At 52.7% G+C, this 17,633-nt stretch overlaps 1 protein-coding gene across 1 annotated transcript in view; it reads right to left on the bottom strand.

Annotated features, from left to right (window-relative positions):
• Window positions 1-5,267: 5,267 nt before the first annotated feature.
• Window positions 5,268-17,633, bottom strand: part of Crhr1 (corticotropin releasing hormone receptor 1) — a 42,971-nt gene continuing 30,605 nt past the window's right edge. The window contains exons 4-13 of the mRNA XM_021175815.2: window positions 16,992-17,077; window positions 11,737-11,843; window positions 10,915-11,035; window positions 10,577-10,730; window positions 10,313-10,373; window positions 7,858-7,930; window positions 7,414-7,499; window positions 7,072-7,207; window positions 6,867-6,908; window positions 5,268-6,385 (exon numbers count right to left, since the gene is read on the bottom strand). Coding sequence (XP_021031474.1) covers window positions 6,245-6,385; window positions 6,867-6,908; window positions 7,072-7,207; window positions 7,414-7,499; window positions 7,858-7,930; window positions 10,313-10,373; window positions 10,577-10,730; window positions 10,915-11,035; window positions 11,737-11,843; window positions 16,992-17,077 — 1,007 coding nt within the window. The 3' untranslated portion in view covers window positions 5,268-6,244. The remainder of the gene's footprint in view (window positions 6,386-6,866; window positions 6,909-7,071; window positions 7,208-7,413; window positions 7,500-7,857; window positions 7,931-10,312; window positions 10,374-10,576; window positions 10,731-10,914; window positions 11,036-11,736; window positions 11,844-16,991; window positions 17,078-17,633) is intronic.

Genomic DNA, 17,633 nt, shown 5'->3' on the forward strand with positions numbered 1-17,633 from the left:
CTCTCCCTAGGTGTGGCCAGCCAGCCTTGGGGACACCCTGGCTGATAGTGAGCCATTCCACTCTGCAGCTATGGTTACATGACATTCTCCCTGTCTGTATCACATGGCGTCCAGCCCACTTGGTCCTAATTTGATTATACTGCAAAGGCCTAGCTTATGCCACACCAATGAGCAGAGATGAAAGGTGTCCCCAGCACCCTTCTCAGAGTCTTCGAAGTGGGGGACATTTTTAAAGAACCTTATAAAGTGGCCATCAGGCCACATTTAGATTCTGACTTTGTCTTGCCCCTAATTATTTATGTTTGCCTTGCCAACATCTAATTTGACAGCTTAGTTTTTTTGGTGACTCATTTGTAACTGTGTCTTTCAAAGCATCCAACCGAATTATCATCAAAACCATTTCCCCTTGTTTGTGCACTTCTGATTTATCCATTAACATAACATTTAATTACATTACAAGCAGTAATTACAATGACTGGTGAACTGTCAGAAACACATCAGGAGCCAACACAACTGATTGGCGACTTGCCACGAGTTGGGGGACTGTGCAGGGCTCAGAGAGCTGGCCGCCACTGGCTTGGCCCTCTCTGAGGAATGTTTATTTCAGAGAGGCATAGGGGTGGGGTGGGGAGGAGGCTTGGCATGTATAACCATTAGTGGGGCACGTGGCAATGTCACCTCGGAGTGCACCCCTTCTAGAGCAGTGGTTCTCACCCTTCCTAATGCTGTGACTAATATAGTTCCTCATGCTGGGGTGATCCCCAACCATAATATTATATGTTGCTACTTTGCCACGGTAACTTTGCTACTGTGATGAGCCATAATGTAAATATCTGGTATGAAGGATATCTTATATGGGACCCACGGGTTGAGAACCACGGCTCTAGAATCAAGCACTTACTTACTGTCCGGACAGGCATCCTTCATGGGTGGTTATTCTCCTTACTAAAGCCCTGCTACTCACAGGGAGGGTTTCTTTGTTGTTGTTTTTGTTTTCTTCTTTGTTTTATTTTGTTTTGTTTCAGAAACCAAGATCAGCACATTCTTGGAGCCAACTATTATTAAAAAAGCAAACAGAAGGGCTGGAAAGATGGCTCAGTGGTTAAGAGCACTGAAGGTCCTGAGTTCAATTCCCAGCAACCGCATGGTGGCTCACAACCACCTGTAAGGGGATCCGATGCCCTCTTCTGGTGTGTTTGAAAACAGCAACACTGTACTCCTATACATAAAAGCAATAGATACATCTTTAAAAAGAACAGCCGAGGATGTAGCTCAGTTGGTAGAGAGCCTGCCTAGGGTGTGTGAAAGTCTGGGATCGATCCCCAGGACTGCATAAATACAGATGTGGTTCTGCATGCCTGTAACCCTAGCACGTGGGAGGTAGAGGCAGGAGGATCAGACCCTTCACGTCATAGCAAGCTTGAGGCCCGCTGGGTTACATGAGAGCTTGTCTTAAAACCAATCAACCAATCACAAACTTGGTCACATGTGAAGATACGGACAAACTAGAGGCTTCTGCACAGCTGCTGAGACTGCACAGTGACGTGGCCATGTGGGAAGCAGCGTGACAGCTTTAAGTTAGCCGGGAGAGTTGTTCCCGGAGCTGCGGTCCTCCTGGGGACTAACCCACAAGAACTGAAATCAGACTCCTGGGGGGGGGGGAGGAGAGGGAAGAAGCAGGAGAGAGGGAGGAGGGGGAGGAGGAGAAAGGAGGATGGGCATGGGGAGGGGGGGGGAGGGAATGAGGAGGAGAAGGGGAGGGGGAAGAAGGGGAAGGGAGAGGTGAGATTGATTTTCCACTCAGGATGATAAAACATTCTGGAAACAGTGTTGTGGGTGTATTTTATTGACATGTAATAATTAACCATATTTGTAAGCTGTGATATTAACACCTGTGCATTTTAAAATTTCACTCATGAGGACGTGAGTTTTGTTTTGTTTTGTTTTGATGTCCATGTGCACTTTTTATCATAATGAGAACGAAAAGCAAGAGACCAGGATGTCATCCCAGTCCGCTGCAGTAGCACTGTCCTCAGAATGGGTTTCATTTTGGTCATCAGGACTCTGTTGGCCAGGGGCACTCCAGTGAGGTTGAGAATATGTGAACACACCTTATTGCCGACTCCATCCCCCTCCACATTGGATCCTCAGGCTAGGGGAGCCCTGGCTCACAGAACTCTCTGAACCCTTCCCTCCACGCACCTGGGTGTCTAGTTCACTGGAGTTTTGGGAGACCTGTTCAGTCCATGCTGCCCCAGACCCCCCAGCCCACCAGCCCTAGGACTGCCTCCTGTGGGCACTTGGTGCCTAGGTTAGTGTATTCACCGGAGCAGCTGGGGCTCTTCAGACTTCCACTACTCTCCACGTTATAACTGCACAGTCCTATGCCAGCAGTGTCACCTAGGTCCACTGCAACCCTCTGCTAAGATCTGGGCTCTCAGGGGCTCCCCAGGTAGCTTGGGACAAAGCGTCAGTATCTGTTGGGACCTAGGTCTTAGGTGGCATCTGAGATATTCATCTTCATCCAATCAAGGTATTGAGGACTGCAGGTAAGGACAGTGGGGAAAGGACCGGGTCTCTTAGACCCTCTCCTGGCCTGGCTCAATGGCCCACACCTTTCCAGCTGGAATAGATCTGGGCCTAGACACTAGTCTCTTCCCCACCACCCTAGGAGTGAAGGCCAAAGAAGGAACACCCATGCTCTGTACCCTAGCTGGAGGGTATCTGTGGTATTCCTCGGCATCCCTGGGTCTCTGAAAGGCCCTGCTCCTGCCCCGTGTCTTTGTCCAATGGGCAATGAGGCTGGGTGTTAGGGGTTCTGTCCGGGACCCCATAGAGACACAGTAGGAGTGGCTTGCAGTCTAGAACTCATGACTTCCCATGGTTCAGGTCTTCCTCCATTCTGAGCTACAGGATTTTCAGGGTTGGTGTGTTAGCAGGAGAGTGGGAAGCCATGCTGAAATGTGAATGTGAAATAGGCTGGGACACTGGGAGGTGGGCAGTCTGAGGCCTCTGTTCTGCAGGCTGTTCAGTCAGCTCATCTCTAAACACTGCTTGTCTACTGACTGGGAAGCTGGACAATGTCCCCAGAAGGAGGAGAGAGAGGGCCACCTTGCAGTGGGCTCCTGGGGCACTTGGTGGAACACTGGAGCATGTGAGGCTGCTTGGGTTCTCTTTCAGCCACGCCTCTGCCGTGTGTCCTCAGGAAGACCTCTTCTCCTCTCTGGGCTCCACCTTCCTCATACGTTAAATGGGAGAGCAGCATCACTGGGTTCACAGGGTTGAACGCAGAGCAGTTTGACCCCTACGTAAGGCCTGGTGCCCAGGGACGGGAAGGACTGGCTCAGGACAGCCGCAGAGGCTACCTGGCCACGTTAGACCCAGTGTGGTCTAACTCAGCAGGTGAGTTTAAAGTCATCAGAGGAGCTGGGTGGGATGAATCGGAGGCCTTGGAATTCTTTGCAGGGTCCTGAGTGGATCTGGGTGGGGACCACAGGGTGACGGTGGCTTCTGGTGACCTGGATGTACAGTTTGAAATGAAGCATCATTTTGAGGAAGGGGGATGAGGGGAGGGCTAGGGAAGTTCCCTTCCCTAGACACTGAGGACAAAGCTCCAAGTACTTCTCCACAGCTGGCCGGGCAGCTGGACACTGGGTGAGCCGCCCGGACACAGCTGAGATCAGCCCGAGTCCCTGTGCCAGCCTCATCTCCCCTTTTGCTCCAGTGCCCTCGTTCTGTGGGTCTTGGCCTTCCAAGCCAAGGCTGGAGGACTCTAGGAAGGGAAGACTGCCAGATGTGGAGCCAGCCTTCTGTCTTCAGCCTCGGTTCCCTCGACCCCCAAGTGGTCTGGTCCTCCAACTGAGTGAAGGGTTAGATGCTAGAATAGGTTTGGTGGATGGTAAAGCAGCCAATGGGGGTCCCTGTTAAGGTATGTGTAACTCTCTAGAGCCTCCCTCCCTCCCTCCCTCCCTCCCTCCCTCCCTCCCTCCCTCCCACAGGAGATATCTTTCCCTGCTCTGTTTCTGTCTTAGCAAACACCCCATCAGCACAGAGGCTTGGTAGGAAACCAGAACCCTGGGACAGGTTGAAAGGCAGAATGGAAAACCACCTCAGTATAGCTATTTGACACTTGGTCAATGTAGGTCCCTGCAGTCACCTGGGGAGAGGGGGGCTTTCCCTCTCTCTCCCTAGCCCACCCACAAACTCCTAAGTTGATGTAGAAGCCACCAGTTCACTTCTCTCCCGGTGTTCTCTGGGCCTCCCCACCCCCGCCTCTACTTAAGGGCGCACTCCTGCTTGAGAACTGGCAGGGATGTATCCATACTCTATGTATCCTTCAAGAACACCTTCCATCATCTCTGCTAGCTCAGCGGGAGCTGTGGAGCTCTCCCGCCACAGCCGAATCAGTCTTCTCGTGGCATCTCCTGCCACACACCCTTGTGTGCACCTGTGTGCACATTCATATGCATGCACGAGGATGAGGCCGTCCTCCCTGGTTGGAGCCCTAGAGGCATGGCCCAGGAGGTACTGGGACCCTCACAGGAGTCCCACCCATCACCCCTGTGCTTCCTTTGGGAGGCTTGCAGTGTGTTGTGTCTGATGACTCTGTGGCCCCCTGGATGTGGCAAATGCAGGGACAGCTGGAATCAGCGAGTGAGGGATGGTACGAGTTGGTAGACCACTATCCCAACTCTGTTACCTCATCCTGTGTCCTGGGCTCCTCGGCAGGCCAGAGTCCCAGCTGCCTGCCATGGTGCTTGTATGTCATCTGCCTTTCTCTTTCTCTCCTTCCTTGGCCTTGCCCACTCCAGTGCTGCCTTGAGAGTGCCCCGGTCACCAAGTCTCCATGTGTGCATCTGGGAAGACTCCAGCACCATAGGCTGCTCAGCCTCCCTAACTGCTGCCTAGTTCTCCCCCACAGAACTGGGTCCCACTTCAGCCTGGTCTCATGGTTGTCCCCTGTCCATGCTAACCCTCCCTGCGTGGTAACCTGCGCGGAAGCCCACGGCTCTTCTCTCCAGGTCTCACCGCCTTGCCAAGAGCTGTTACTTGACAAGCATCCATACCTTCACGTCTGGAGTTCATGTCTCTGGCCCTCAGGCTCAACTTGAATTGTATGAGATGTATCAGGCTTCCTGCCATACAGGAATTCTTGCCCCTACTGGCTACTTCTCAGAGGCCACCCTCTGGCTCGCTCCCAGCCCCAGCAGAGTGGACATCTTCACAAAGGTAGTTGAAAAGATAAATATTATTTATATCACCCCCACCTCAGTCCTGCTGCGGCTCCTCAGCTCTCCTACCCACTGAGGACTGGGCCATTCCAAGCCTGGGAGCAAGGGCTTTGTTAGTTAGTTGTCCCAGGAGCCACCTGTCACTGGTCAGGGAACTCGAATAGAGACCCTTTCATCTTTGTCCCAGCTTGTGACTGTGTTCAAGAGGCCAACCACTGAAGCCAGTGGCCTGGGTACCCAGGGGCCACTCCTTCCTCATACGCTGAGCCCACTCTGGTTCTCCCTTACCGGCAACTCAAGTCCCCTTCCCGACCCCCATCTTCTCACAGGTTAGAAGATATCCAGAGGTGGGAGGATTTGGGGGCGAGGGGACCGTTGCTGTCAGTGGATAAGTGACAGAAAGCTGGCTTGGCCTGCAGAAGAGTAAATGTCTAAAAGTGCAAGGCAGCAAAGCAGCAAGGCAGGGCTTTCCAGTGGCAGTGCCACAGTGCTGATGAAATCCTGGTGGCTCAGGAGTGACTTGTAGGGAGGTGGAGGGCCATCTGATGATGTTCCCAGATTTCTAACGCTATCTCCAGGTCTCCTGACTGGACCATGTGGCGTTGGTCCTCGGTAGCATCCCAAGGCATCGCTAACACTCAAAGGCTTTACAGTCTCAGAAGGGAGTTTCTCATGATGCCCCAGGGTAACAGTTGGCTTCCCCAACAGCTTCTGAAGATGACAGATCTTCAGTAAGCTGCTCTGGGAGAAGACAGCGCTCAACAGGCCCATCAAACTGCAGGTGCAGGGTTTCCAGCCACCAATGCCCATTTCAACTTCCCAGGGAGAATGGGCAACAGGGAGCTAGATGCCAAGGGCCCACCCCAGGGCTTTGTCCTTGGCTGGGCAAGCTTACAGGTCTGCATCCCAGGGGCAGGGATGGGAAGGTTGCCTGCCTCTGCAGACAGGCTCGCTAGTGAGCTTGCATCATTTCCCCAGCCTCTGGTCTTGGGGGCTGCTCTGTGGCCTGAGGTTCACACTGCTGTGGACTGCTTGATGCTGTGGAAGCTGACTCTGGTGGGGGAGGTGGGGATGGACATGGCGCGGGCCACTCGGGCTCTGATGGAGTGCTTGTCCTGCCACCGCCGCCACCTCTTCCGGATGGCAGAGCGGACCTGTGGGCACAAGGTAATGAATGCATCAGAGCTCAGGTTCAGGACACCCCTCTCATCCCCGCATCCTCTAGGTTGCTACAGGCGCCTACCGGGTGTGGTGACAGGCTCTATAGTAGGTGGTGACATTCACATAATTACTTCTATTGGTTTGCTGTTTGTCGAGTCAGTTTTCCCAAATGAGGAAGGCATACCTTTTTCCCCCCCAGTCTAATTTTGCCTTTGCCATACAGAGTCCCTACTCCTGTCTGACTCTCCCTGAGGCAGAGACCTTATCTTCTAGCCACTCCCATGCCATGCTTAAAGAGTGGGAACTGTCCTCACAGGTACAGAGCAGCAAGAACAGGGACTTTCTCAAAGTTCCCTGAGGCATATAATGGGAACCTGGGAAGAGGGAGGAAAGCCAGCCCACGGCAGAAGAGATATGATGGAGACAGTCCTCAGTCTCGGTATTTTGAGCCCAGCCCTGGCCTTAGGTCCTTACCTCACTGTTCAGAAAACAATAGAACACAGACACGAAGAAGCCCTGAAAGGAAGAAAGAAGTCAGAGGTAAGCGGGGTCCAACCAGCCCAGATTGCCCAGCCCTGCCTCCCCCAGTCCCCCAGGCCTCTGCCAGAACAATCCCCACCCATGAGTGCAAATCTGGCCCCCAGGCTGGAGAAGCAAGGCTCTGGAAGGATGGAGGTACCTGAAAGGACTCCAGGAAAGAGTTGAAGTAGATGAAGACAACCCTGGAGACCTCGTCCTCTCCAGGGTTGACGAAGAACAACATGTAGGTGATGCCCAGGAGGGGCAGGAGCACCAGAGTGGCCTTTACAGCCTTCCTAGGGTGGAACAGAGGCTGGAGTCACAGGCTACCTAGGAGGGGTGGGGTTGCTAGCTTGAGGGGAGAGTGATGGGTTTGGGAGACCGTCTTAGGCACGTCTGGGCAAGGTGGAGCTGCAGTTTCTGGGTTGACTGGCTGGCTTGGAAGAGATCTGGTTCAAAGGAGCCACTGGAATCTCTGAAGCATCCCCGGGGAGCCAGGTACCTGTACTGAATAGTCTCAGATGTGGTGGATGCTCGGAGTTTGGTCATGAGGATGCGGACAATGTTGAAGAGAAAGATAAAGTTGATCTGCAATTGGAGCACACCAGAAGGAGTGAGGATGGGTGGCAGGGGTGGGTAGCAGGGACAAATGCAGGAAATGGAGGTGGGTGGGGTGGATGGGACCAGCTCTCCTCGGCTCTCTCAGCTCTGCTCTTGGTATTTCTGCTGCACTTGCTCATACAAATACACACACACACACACACACACACACACACACACACACACACACACAGAGAGAGAGAGAGAGAGAGAGAGAGAGAGAGAGAGAGAGAGTGAGAGATGCACATACTCCCTCTTCCTCCCTCCTTCTCTCAATACTGTCCATGGTAGACAGACTGTCCCACCCCATGGTGGCCTGCCTCCGGCTACCTCCTGAGGCTCTTACCAGCAGGACCAGGATCATGGGGCCCTGGTAGATGTAGTCAGTATATACTCCAGGACGTTTGCCAAACCAGCACCTAGAAGACCACAGAGGGAAAGGAAAGAGGAATCAATCCTTTCAGTGGTGTAGTGCTTGAACATAGGGCAGGGTCATTGCCAGTGGTCAGGAAAGGGCACCTCAATTTCCAAGAAAGCCAGTCCAACTGACTCTCCTTCAGTGCCTCAGTGAAACCCGTCTGCAAAGTGGGTGGTACCCTCTGATGTAGGATGCGAAGCTGGAGCAAACTCCGTGGAGGGAGGGCCCATGAAGGCCCCTGATTGTGACAGCCACCATCCTCATCTACGCAGTTGTGGCTGCTTGTAAGGTCCCCTCAAGATGGGACCGATTGTTGACATTCCTCCCACAGAAAGGGGAAGTAGAGTGGGAGGGTTAATGGGCCCTTGCCTGAGATTCCAGCCATGTCTGCCTACACCTCTAGGTGCCCACTGCACATAGCCTCATGGTCTTAGGAGATGCTCTAGTTTGTAGAGTTAACTGGAGGTTAACTCTATGGAAGTTAACTGCATTCATATCATAGGGAAGTCTTTATCCATGCTGTGGGGAGACTTTCTAGTGGTGTGGCTACTTTGAGGTCACCTATGCGCCTGTAAATAGCCCCTTACCTTGGCCCTGTAAGCATTCCCAGTAAATTAATTGTTTCCTCAGCTGGACTTTGATGAATTGCACCTGAGTTTGTGGTTAGGTCCCTGGCAGGCAGGGGTAGCTTGCTTGTCTGTGTTTCCCAGGGGAAGAATTCTCCAAACAGCAATCCAGAAACAGCCTGAAGCCTGACACTGCACTGGGTTCTCTGGTGTCCACCGAGGGACTCTGGCAGTGGCCATGGCTGAGCGATGCTCACTGCCCTGTCACACAGCAGTTTCTGCGAGACTCTGTGGGAGTGCAGCCCATGCAGGGAAAGTTTTCGCAGCTAGCACCTATTGCAAGATGTCAGCCTGCTCTGCATCCTCCTGAACTGCCCTTTATTCGGCAAGCTCCTGGGAGTAGGCAGGGACAGGGCGAATCGGAAGTTCCATGTCCTTATGGGCATATGGAATTGCAATGGATGCTGTAAACCAGAATGTGAAGTTAGCATATGTGATCTCCTGGCTGAAACGTCAAGGTTTTTTTGTTTGTTTTTATTTTCTTAACACCACTCAGGTCATACGCCACTGTTTGTGCCCTTCAGACTGGGACCCCTGGACTTCGCTGCTCTTCTCCCCCCACTTCTGCTGCAGTGCCAGCATTTGTCCACCAGATGGGGCTTCTGAGCTGCTCACACCTAACTTTACAGCATCCTTCCTGCTCCAGGGTGGGAGCAGGCTCCTTTCTGGGTTTTCCTTCGCTGCCTGTCTCTTGCCTTCTTCCGCCTCTCCCTCCTTCCCAGTCTCTTCTACCCAAATTTTCATGTCCTACAAAGCACAGGCATCCCCATCCAGGCATTCCCAAGAAGATACCACCCCCATCCCGCGCCCGCACCCCTCCCCGGGATACCGCACCCACGTCAGTGAACTGGCTCCCTGCAGCCTGCCGCCTACCCTGCTTTGGCACAAACACCCCAGCCTGAGGCATAAGGAACAACCTTCACAAATATGGATGATTCTCCCCCAGGCTTCTTGTGCAGCCCAGTGAGGGGAAGGGAGCGTCTGTCAGTGTGAACCCCCAGTCAGCTAGCTGGGAGCTGGGGATGCTTAAGTGTGACCCAGTTCCTCCCACCTTCTCAGTCTTTCTGTGAAGTTCTCAATCTTGGCTTTACACAGTAACCACCCTGTTACCCAGGCCACACCTCAGGCTGGTAGCATGGAGCCCTGAGGTATGGAACTTTCTAGATCTTCCCATATGATCCTTGTGAGTGGTAGCCAGGAAGTCCCCCATGTGCAAGGCTTCAGGTTGTGCTGGAAAAGGCTTTGAAACCACTTGAGCCAGTTTAAAAAAAAAAAAAAAGTAGAATCTTATTGTAAAGCACACCTTGATGTTAATAAACATTTATGCAGCACTTACTGGGTGGCAGGTGCTATTCTTCGTGCTTAGTAGGCACTGATGTCCTTCATCCCCACTACAGCCTTGAGGTGGCAAATAAAATGAAGATGCCCATTTCATGGATGAGGAAACTGAGGCCTGCTGTGACAATGAGCTCCAAGGTCACACATAGCTACTTGGTGATGGCAACAATTCAGAACCTGGGCAGTGTGACTTTGGGTATTGCTCTCCTTAAAACTCCAGACAGATAACAGACTAGGTCCTTGGCTGTCTAGTGCCACCTCCCCGGCAGAGCACTGGAAAGGATCCTAGAATTGAGGCCGGTGCTCTCTGCCTTTGTTGACGAAGAAGCCACTGTCTTTACAGGAGAGACAATGGCCGAAGTTCCCTAAGGCGTGTACGTGTACGTAGAGCTAGGCTCTGACCTCACAGAGTGACTTACTTTTCATTGTCGTAGTAAAGTTTCCCAATGGCCCAAGCCACAATGATGGGGAAAGGCACACCTGAGGGAGAGAGCGACTGTCACTGGAGGACCCCAGGGCAGTCAGGGTCCGACCATAGAGCAAGGATTCATGGGAGTTGAGCTCTGATGCTTCATGGCAACCCCACTACTCTCATCCATAAGAAGGGTGCACACCCCACCCTCCTGACCCGGCTGGTCCACATCCTCAGTGAGGAGAGGCGGGGCAGGGCCGGCCCAGCTCACCCCAGCCGATGCAGACGAACATCCACTTGCGCAGACGGTCGGTGGAGTACGTGAGTACGATGGCTGTGTGCAGGTAGCAGCCCTCACCGAACATCCAGAAGAAGTTGGTTACATGGAAGTAGTTGTAGGCGGCTGTCACCAGCCTGCACCAGGCCTGCCCCAACCAGAGATGCCATGAGTGTGGGGGTGTCCAGAGACCCTTAGTGTCCAACCTCAGGCAACTTGGGGGTCCTGTTCCTGTTCTGTGGATACCCAGGCCCGACCCTTCTACACGGTAGCCCTAATCTAGCTCTTCTGACCCGGGCTCGGCCTTTTCTGCTTCCCTAGCTGGGACGTACCACGTTGCTCTGGTGGACCTCGGGGCTCACGGTGAGCTGGACCACAAACCACGTGGCGTTGCGCAGGATGAAAGCCGAGATGAGGTTCCAGTGAATGATGTTCCTCAGGCACCGGATGCTCCTGGGGCAGCGGGAGAGGGCAGGTGGCCATAGCAACGGGAGGAGAGAGAGCACGAGGGCGGGGTGTGAGTACTGAGCATCGCTCCAGCCCAGGTGCAAGAATGGAGGGATTGAAGCTTGAGTGAGTGGGGCCAACGGGTTAGCCTGAACTCCACGGGTCCCTTCCTATCAGGGACCACCAAGACATCCGCTCCTGGAAGAGGCCGGTGTGGTCAGGGACTCCCCCTCATTTCCCACACCCCAGGATTGAGTGCTTACAAACAGGAGAAACCTCCAACAGTCAACCCTGTCTTGACTTTCAGTTCCCAGTGCTACCCACTCAAAGCTTTTACCTATCACTCGGACCTATCACATTTGATCTTGTGACAGGGATGTCCCTCAACGAAACCCTCACCTCCAGGGATCCCTCTGCCTTATGATCGCAATATGGATACAGACCGGCTTTAGGCATTGGTAACACAGGTGAGTCTGGGCTTTGTTTCTCCCTACCCTACGTCCCCCAGAGGTTGCTAGGACAAAGGACAGGCATGACTCTGCCAAGGTCCTAAGAGACCTGAGCTTCACATAGTGATACTCTTTTATTCAAATGAGAGACCGGTTAACCCCTGGTCAGCGCCTCCACCCCATAGCTATGCCTGGGTCTTACCCACCTCCCCGTGTACACTCAAGGGTCCAGGGATGGCAGTGCCCGTGTCTTCTCACCTGAGCCGCAGAAAGAGGACAAAGGCCACCAGGAGGGCCACCAGGGAGATGCAGTGGCCCAGGTAGTTGATGATGACGGCAATGTGGTAGTGCACTTTGCTCTTCTTCTGAAGCAGGAGAGAGGGCAGAGGTGAGCCTCCTGCACAGCCGTGCCTCTGTACCCATTGAACTAAAGAGCTCTGAGAGGACAGCACCAGGGAGGGGGGCTGGGGGAGAGTGGGCAACAGTAACAGAGTTTGCCCCGCTCCAGAGTGGCCCTGTGAGCCGCACACTACCTTGGAGTAACAGCATCCTCTTGGGCCAGTCTCTGAATCCGGTCTGTCATGTGTTACAGACAGATACGAACTGAAGCTGTATCTATATCAACACAGTGCTCCTGTGTCACATTAACACTGTACACACCCACACGTCTACTCTAGTGCCCACAGATACCCGTGTCTCGTTCTGTCCTGACACCACGGGCTCCGGTGGGTGCAGAGACCCCAGCCTTCCAGGATTGCATTTCTCACTCCTGAAGGTTCCCATCTTCCTGGTCACACCTGAGTCCGGCTGAGTGAGAACCTGGGTTTGGATTCCTGACATCCTCGTGAACTCTGGGTGTGGCTGAGGGGGATCTGTAGGTGGATCCCTGGATCCCTGGCCTGTCATCCCAGCCACAGTGTCAGCTTTAGGGATTAGGGAAGAGATCCCGGTCTTAACAAACGAGGCGGAAAACCATTAAAGAAAACACCCTACATCCACCTCTGACCTCCACAGGCATACACAGATGTGTGTTGTCCACGTGCACATATGAACACATGTATGTACCATGCGCACACCCCTGAAAGAAGAAACCACCAATCCCTCATTCTCCAAACCTTCCCCTCATCCCAGGCCCAGGGGCTGCCCCAAGTGAACAGTGCCCCTCCATTTCTTCCCTCCGCCCTGCCTTCTCCGTATGCTAACTAACCCTCCTCTTTCTGAATTGAACTCAGGGTCTTGAACAGGCTAGGCAAGGGCTCTGCCTACTGTGAACTCCATCCTCAGCCATTCCTAATGAAAAGCATTTTAATTACATTTATTTATTCAATGTGTATATATGTAGGAGCATGCGTATAGCCATGTGTGTCAAGGCACATGCATGAAGGTTAGGGACAACTCGCACAAGCCAGGTCTCTCCGAACACCAGGCGATCCTTGGGATTAAACTCAGTTTGTTGCACTCGGGAGCAAGCATCTTTACCCACGGAGCCATCTCTCTGGCCCTTGACTTTCTTAATTATTCATCAATGATGAATATGTGACGGGAGCTACTGGCACGAGTGTAAAAGCCTTCCCACTTAAGAGTTTTCGTCATCTTAAAGCTTCAAAGCGGCCCTGTGGGAAAAGCTGGGAAAGCATTTGTAACTTCCTTTGCAGAAAAAGAAGCCCAGAGGTTGACTTTCTCAGGATTGCTAAGTTCAGCACCTCTTACCTTCACATGAAGCTTGGCAAGGTATATTGATGCTACAAATGGGTCCTTACTCCATAGGGGACCAGCCAGGACCCCAGTGCTCAGATCTTAGCAGATTCCCAGTACAGGACTCTCATTCACCCTTTCCTGGACCCCAGAAGGCAGGACATCACACTAGCAGCTCATGCTGCTGGAGCCCTGGGACCCCAGGATGGTGAATGGAGACAGGTCAGGGAGGCAAGGGGCGGGGGCATCCATTCTGACCTGCAAACACTGAGGGGCTCTAAGGGCCTACAGCAGATGCCAGGATCCTACCAGAGGCTCCAGACAGACATGCTCAGCGCAAAGCCTGTCTGGAATCAACACTTGATTTCTTTTTATTAAATTTTCCACTCTTCCATGCTGAGAAGCCCCTGGGTAATAACGGCATCTGTGGAACTGAGCGGCTGCCGTGCCCCTGCTTTCTCTTCGGGTCTAGGAGGGGATCGGGGGGGGGGGAGCTCTTCTGCCCCATCCTCTACCCTGACTCCTCTGTTTGTCAGAGTGAAGCTGCATAGTTTTGAGAAGACCTACTATGTGCTGGGTCCTACACCATCGTCCTCAGTGAAGTCCCTGAGGCTGGTCCCCACAGCCTTGTTTTCTAGTTGGGAAGGCTCCACAATTGATCCAAGCTGTATGGTCAGCAATCAGAACCTGGGCCAGCCTGGCTTTTAGGATTCTCTTTTCCTTCCAACCATAGGGTATTTTGAGGGTGACAAGCAAGGATTGGGGGATAGGCACTCTGGGGTGGGGGTGTCTCTTCTCTGCTGTGTCCAAGATCTTGGTGGAGGGGCTTCTGCATCGAGACTGTGGCTCGCTAGTATTTTTCTTTACAAAGGCTGGAATGGAAAAACAAAGCCTAAAACCACAGGGGCAGAGAGATACAGCTGGGTCAAACTCTGGGTTCCGCTTGACCCATGGGCCTGATGCAATCCGAGGACCAGAGCACCAGGATGGCAGTGTCACAGAGAGTGCCAGAGATACCCCAAGACACTGTAGCTGCTGCCGATACGAATGCATTCCTGAAGTTTAAAGCCTGGAGACGTGGTGCCCGGTACAGAGCTGTTGGATGTGAGGCCTCTCAGCCAAGTGGGGGCCTCACTGCAGGACCTGGTTCCTTTTAAAGGGATTTGTGGCCTATTTGCTTGCTCTCGCCCTTGCTTTGCCCTCTGTCATGAGATGACACAGCAGCAAGGCCTTTGCAAGATTCTACCCCTTCAACCTTGGGTGTCTCAGCTTTCAGTACCAAAAGACAAACGTTTCTACTCCTTATAAATGACCTAGAAGCTGGGGGTGTGTGGCTCCGATGATAAAAATGCTTGCCTACCTCGCGTGAAGCCTTGGGTTCGATTCTTAGCAATCCAAAACATGGGAGGCACTGCCACGTGTCTGTGAGCCCAGATCTCAGGAGGCAGAGGTAGAAGGATTGGGAGGTCAAGTTTTAAAAAACATTTAGATTTATTTGTTTTATCTTTACGTGCATGCGTGTTTTGCTTGCATGTAGGCATGTGCACCAAGAATGTGCCTGGTGCCTGCAGAGGTCAGAGGAAGGCATTGACTCTCCTGGAACTGCAGTTACAGATGGTTGTGACTCACCATGTGAGTGCTTAGAATGAAACCCGGGTGTGAGCACAGAGCACATGCTTTTGACTGCTGAGCCATCTCTCCAGCCCCTCATATAGATCTGAAGTTTGTGGTCAGCTTGGACCACATGTGACCTTGTCTCAAAAATTAAAAGACTCAACTTCAAGAGTATCCTGTTACTGTAACAAAACCAGATCAAAACAGCTGCCAGTGTGCTGGGACATGAATGATCCAGCGACACCAAGCAGAAGAGCAGGTAATACTGAGAAAGCTCCATGAACAGCCAGAGCTCTGGCCAAGCACCGCCTGGAAAGATATCTAGTAACACCCTGAGAGGTAGCCAACAGCACCCCCAAGGAAGAGCTAGTAACACCCCAAGATGCTGTCAATGACACTTGGAGAGACCAGCCATCGACCTCTCCAGTCTCCCTGATGTCAGTGACACCTTCACACGTCCTGACTTCCTGGGGACACGTCACTAAGATCCGCAGAAACCACTGGATGCCCAAAGCACAGGGAGACAAAACCAACCCCGTGAAGCTTGATTGGCGCTCTCCTTGCCCAGTCTGGAGATCTGAGCTCTACAGGCTCCATGAGGAGGGTGGCATTGAGTGAGACATTGGAGGGGAACCACTCTGCTGTGGCCCTCAAGACCAGACTCTAACAAGCAGTTTCTGCTGAACGGATTCTGACCAGATTGGAAGATATCATCTTGCCCCAAAGGCCGGTGCCATCAGACCTATTTGGATGCCCTGCCAGGATAGAAGCAATGAGCTCCTTCCAGTGCCTGCCTGTCTCACTCCTCATTCCTGATCATCAGACTCGTGCCTTTTCCTGCCCATCTGAGCTGCAGTTTTTGCTCCTCTGTGGGTGGTCTGTACCTCCAGATCATAAACCGTGGCCCTTAATTTAAGAGCATCAGATCCCAGGAGCTTGCAGACATCTCAAGGAAGACAGAGTCTTGAGACCCAGCCCAGTCACATCGAATTAGCAATCTTATCTTTAGCAAGGAGCCAAGAAATCGTGGGACTTCTCAACACTGTTAGCATCCCATTCCAACCACTGCCCCACCTCAAGCCCTGGCTGTTCAGGAGGCTGGGTGTGAATGAGTGTTCTGGGTGAGATTAAGCAGGTCTGGAAATCTCAGGATGGGATGGAGGGTCTCCCAAGTTCCTTTCTAACTCAGACCTTCCAGAGGATGGAATTTCCAGGATCTCCTGGGCCAGTCTGTCTTCCTCACTCCTAAGGCCCAGGGACCTGGCAGCCTGGGGTGGTTTGGTTTCTAACCCTCTGCTTTTTGCTCATTTGTTCTGCCATGCTCCCGTTCCCACCCTCCTCAGATGGGGTAAGGAGGACTGAGCATAGAGAAGAGGTGATAAAGGAAGGCAGATATTCACACACCTGCCTAGCATCGTTTATAGAAGATTCTTTTTGATGATGCTGTATGTAAAAGCCAAACACAGAATGAAGACCGGCCCGCTAAGTTATGGCACATCTGGACTGTGGTTAGTATGCAAATCTAACGAGAGTGAAGATGCTTGCTCTAAACTGACACGGAACAATCTCTAGGATCGATGGCCACATGAATAAGCAGGCATCCAGTAGTTTGTATGACAGGTGATGTCTGGGTAAGACCAAGAACACCATGCAGAGACACATTGACTTGAACACACAGAACACGTGAGCTACCGGCTAGGGATGGCAACGGGCGGGGCGCTTCTCGGTGTATTCCCATTTGGACCTTTTAAATCTTGCATTCTGGATAAGCAACAGCTGCTCAAAACCACTGAAGTTTTGCAAAGCACCTCTGGGGCTTTTTAAAACTGCATCAGTGCCCTACTTCCAGCCTTGGTTCTGACACAGGCCCTCACGGCCGGACTTTGATGTCACTCTTAGGTGTCTTTGGATCCAGCTACTGTTGGGCTCGGCTGTACCCCAGCCCTGTCCCACACCCAGTGCAAGCAGCCAAAGACAAGTATGAGAGGAAGGGAGAGAGGGAAGGTGGGAGGGAGAGAAAGGGAGGAAGGAAGAGGGCCAGAACTGAATTTACCACACTATGCATATTCAGAGGCTCCCACCAGCTTCCATAGGCTGGAGTTGCAACACCAGCTTCTGGAAAGTTCCCCAGGCCCCTGCTGTTCATGTGGCACCCCTCTCCCCCAGCCCCTGGTCTACTTCTCAGGATGGTGGCCTATCCTCACCTCTTCGTTGAGAATCTCCTGGCACTCAGAATAATTCACACGGGCTGCCCAGCTGCCATTGGCCAGGCACTCCCGGTAGCCATTGTCTGGGAAAAGAAGAAAAGCCATGTCAGAAGACATCTGTCTGCTCGCACATCTGTCTGCTCGCACATCTGAGCTAGCACAGGGCCTGCTGGCCGGGAACCCTGGGATTAAACTGGGGAGGGGTGGCTTCCTGATTACCCCATGCCCTAGCGCTTTCTACCTTTTGTACCACAGAGGTTTACATCTGTATCCTACAAGCTGACCACAGGGCCTCCTTGGCTCTGTCAGCCCAAACTGGCTTCATCATGCTCTCCCCTTACCCTGAGGGCTGCCTCCCTAAACTCTCTCCAGTGGCAAATTTCCTAGGTGCTATTCTTCCGAGATGTTCTTGTTTGGGGTCCTTCATGATGACAGAGAATGGCACAGGCTGTGACTTAGGATACACTGGGCAGCTGTATCCTTACGCTTTAAGACAGAGGCAGGTGGATCTCTGTGAGTTCCAGATCGGCCAGAGCTACACAGTGAGACTGTCTTTAAAAAAGATACATGCCTGGGCAGGATCTGGTGGCTGAACATGTGGCGACTGCTCACTCGGGCGGTTTAAATGACGGGACTCCT

This window comes from Mus caroli, unplaced genomic scaffold (assembly GCF_978045245.1).
Source record: "Mus caroli unplaced genomic scaffold, Mus_caroli_1 scaffold_13, whole genome shotgun sequence".
NCBI lineage: Eukaryota > Metazoa > Chordata > Mammalia > Rodentia > Muridae > Mus > Mus caroli.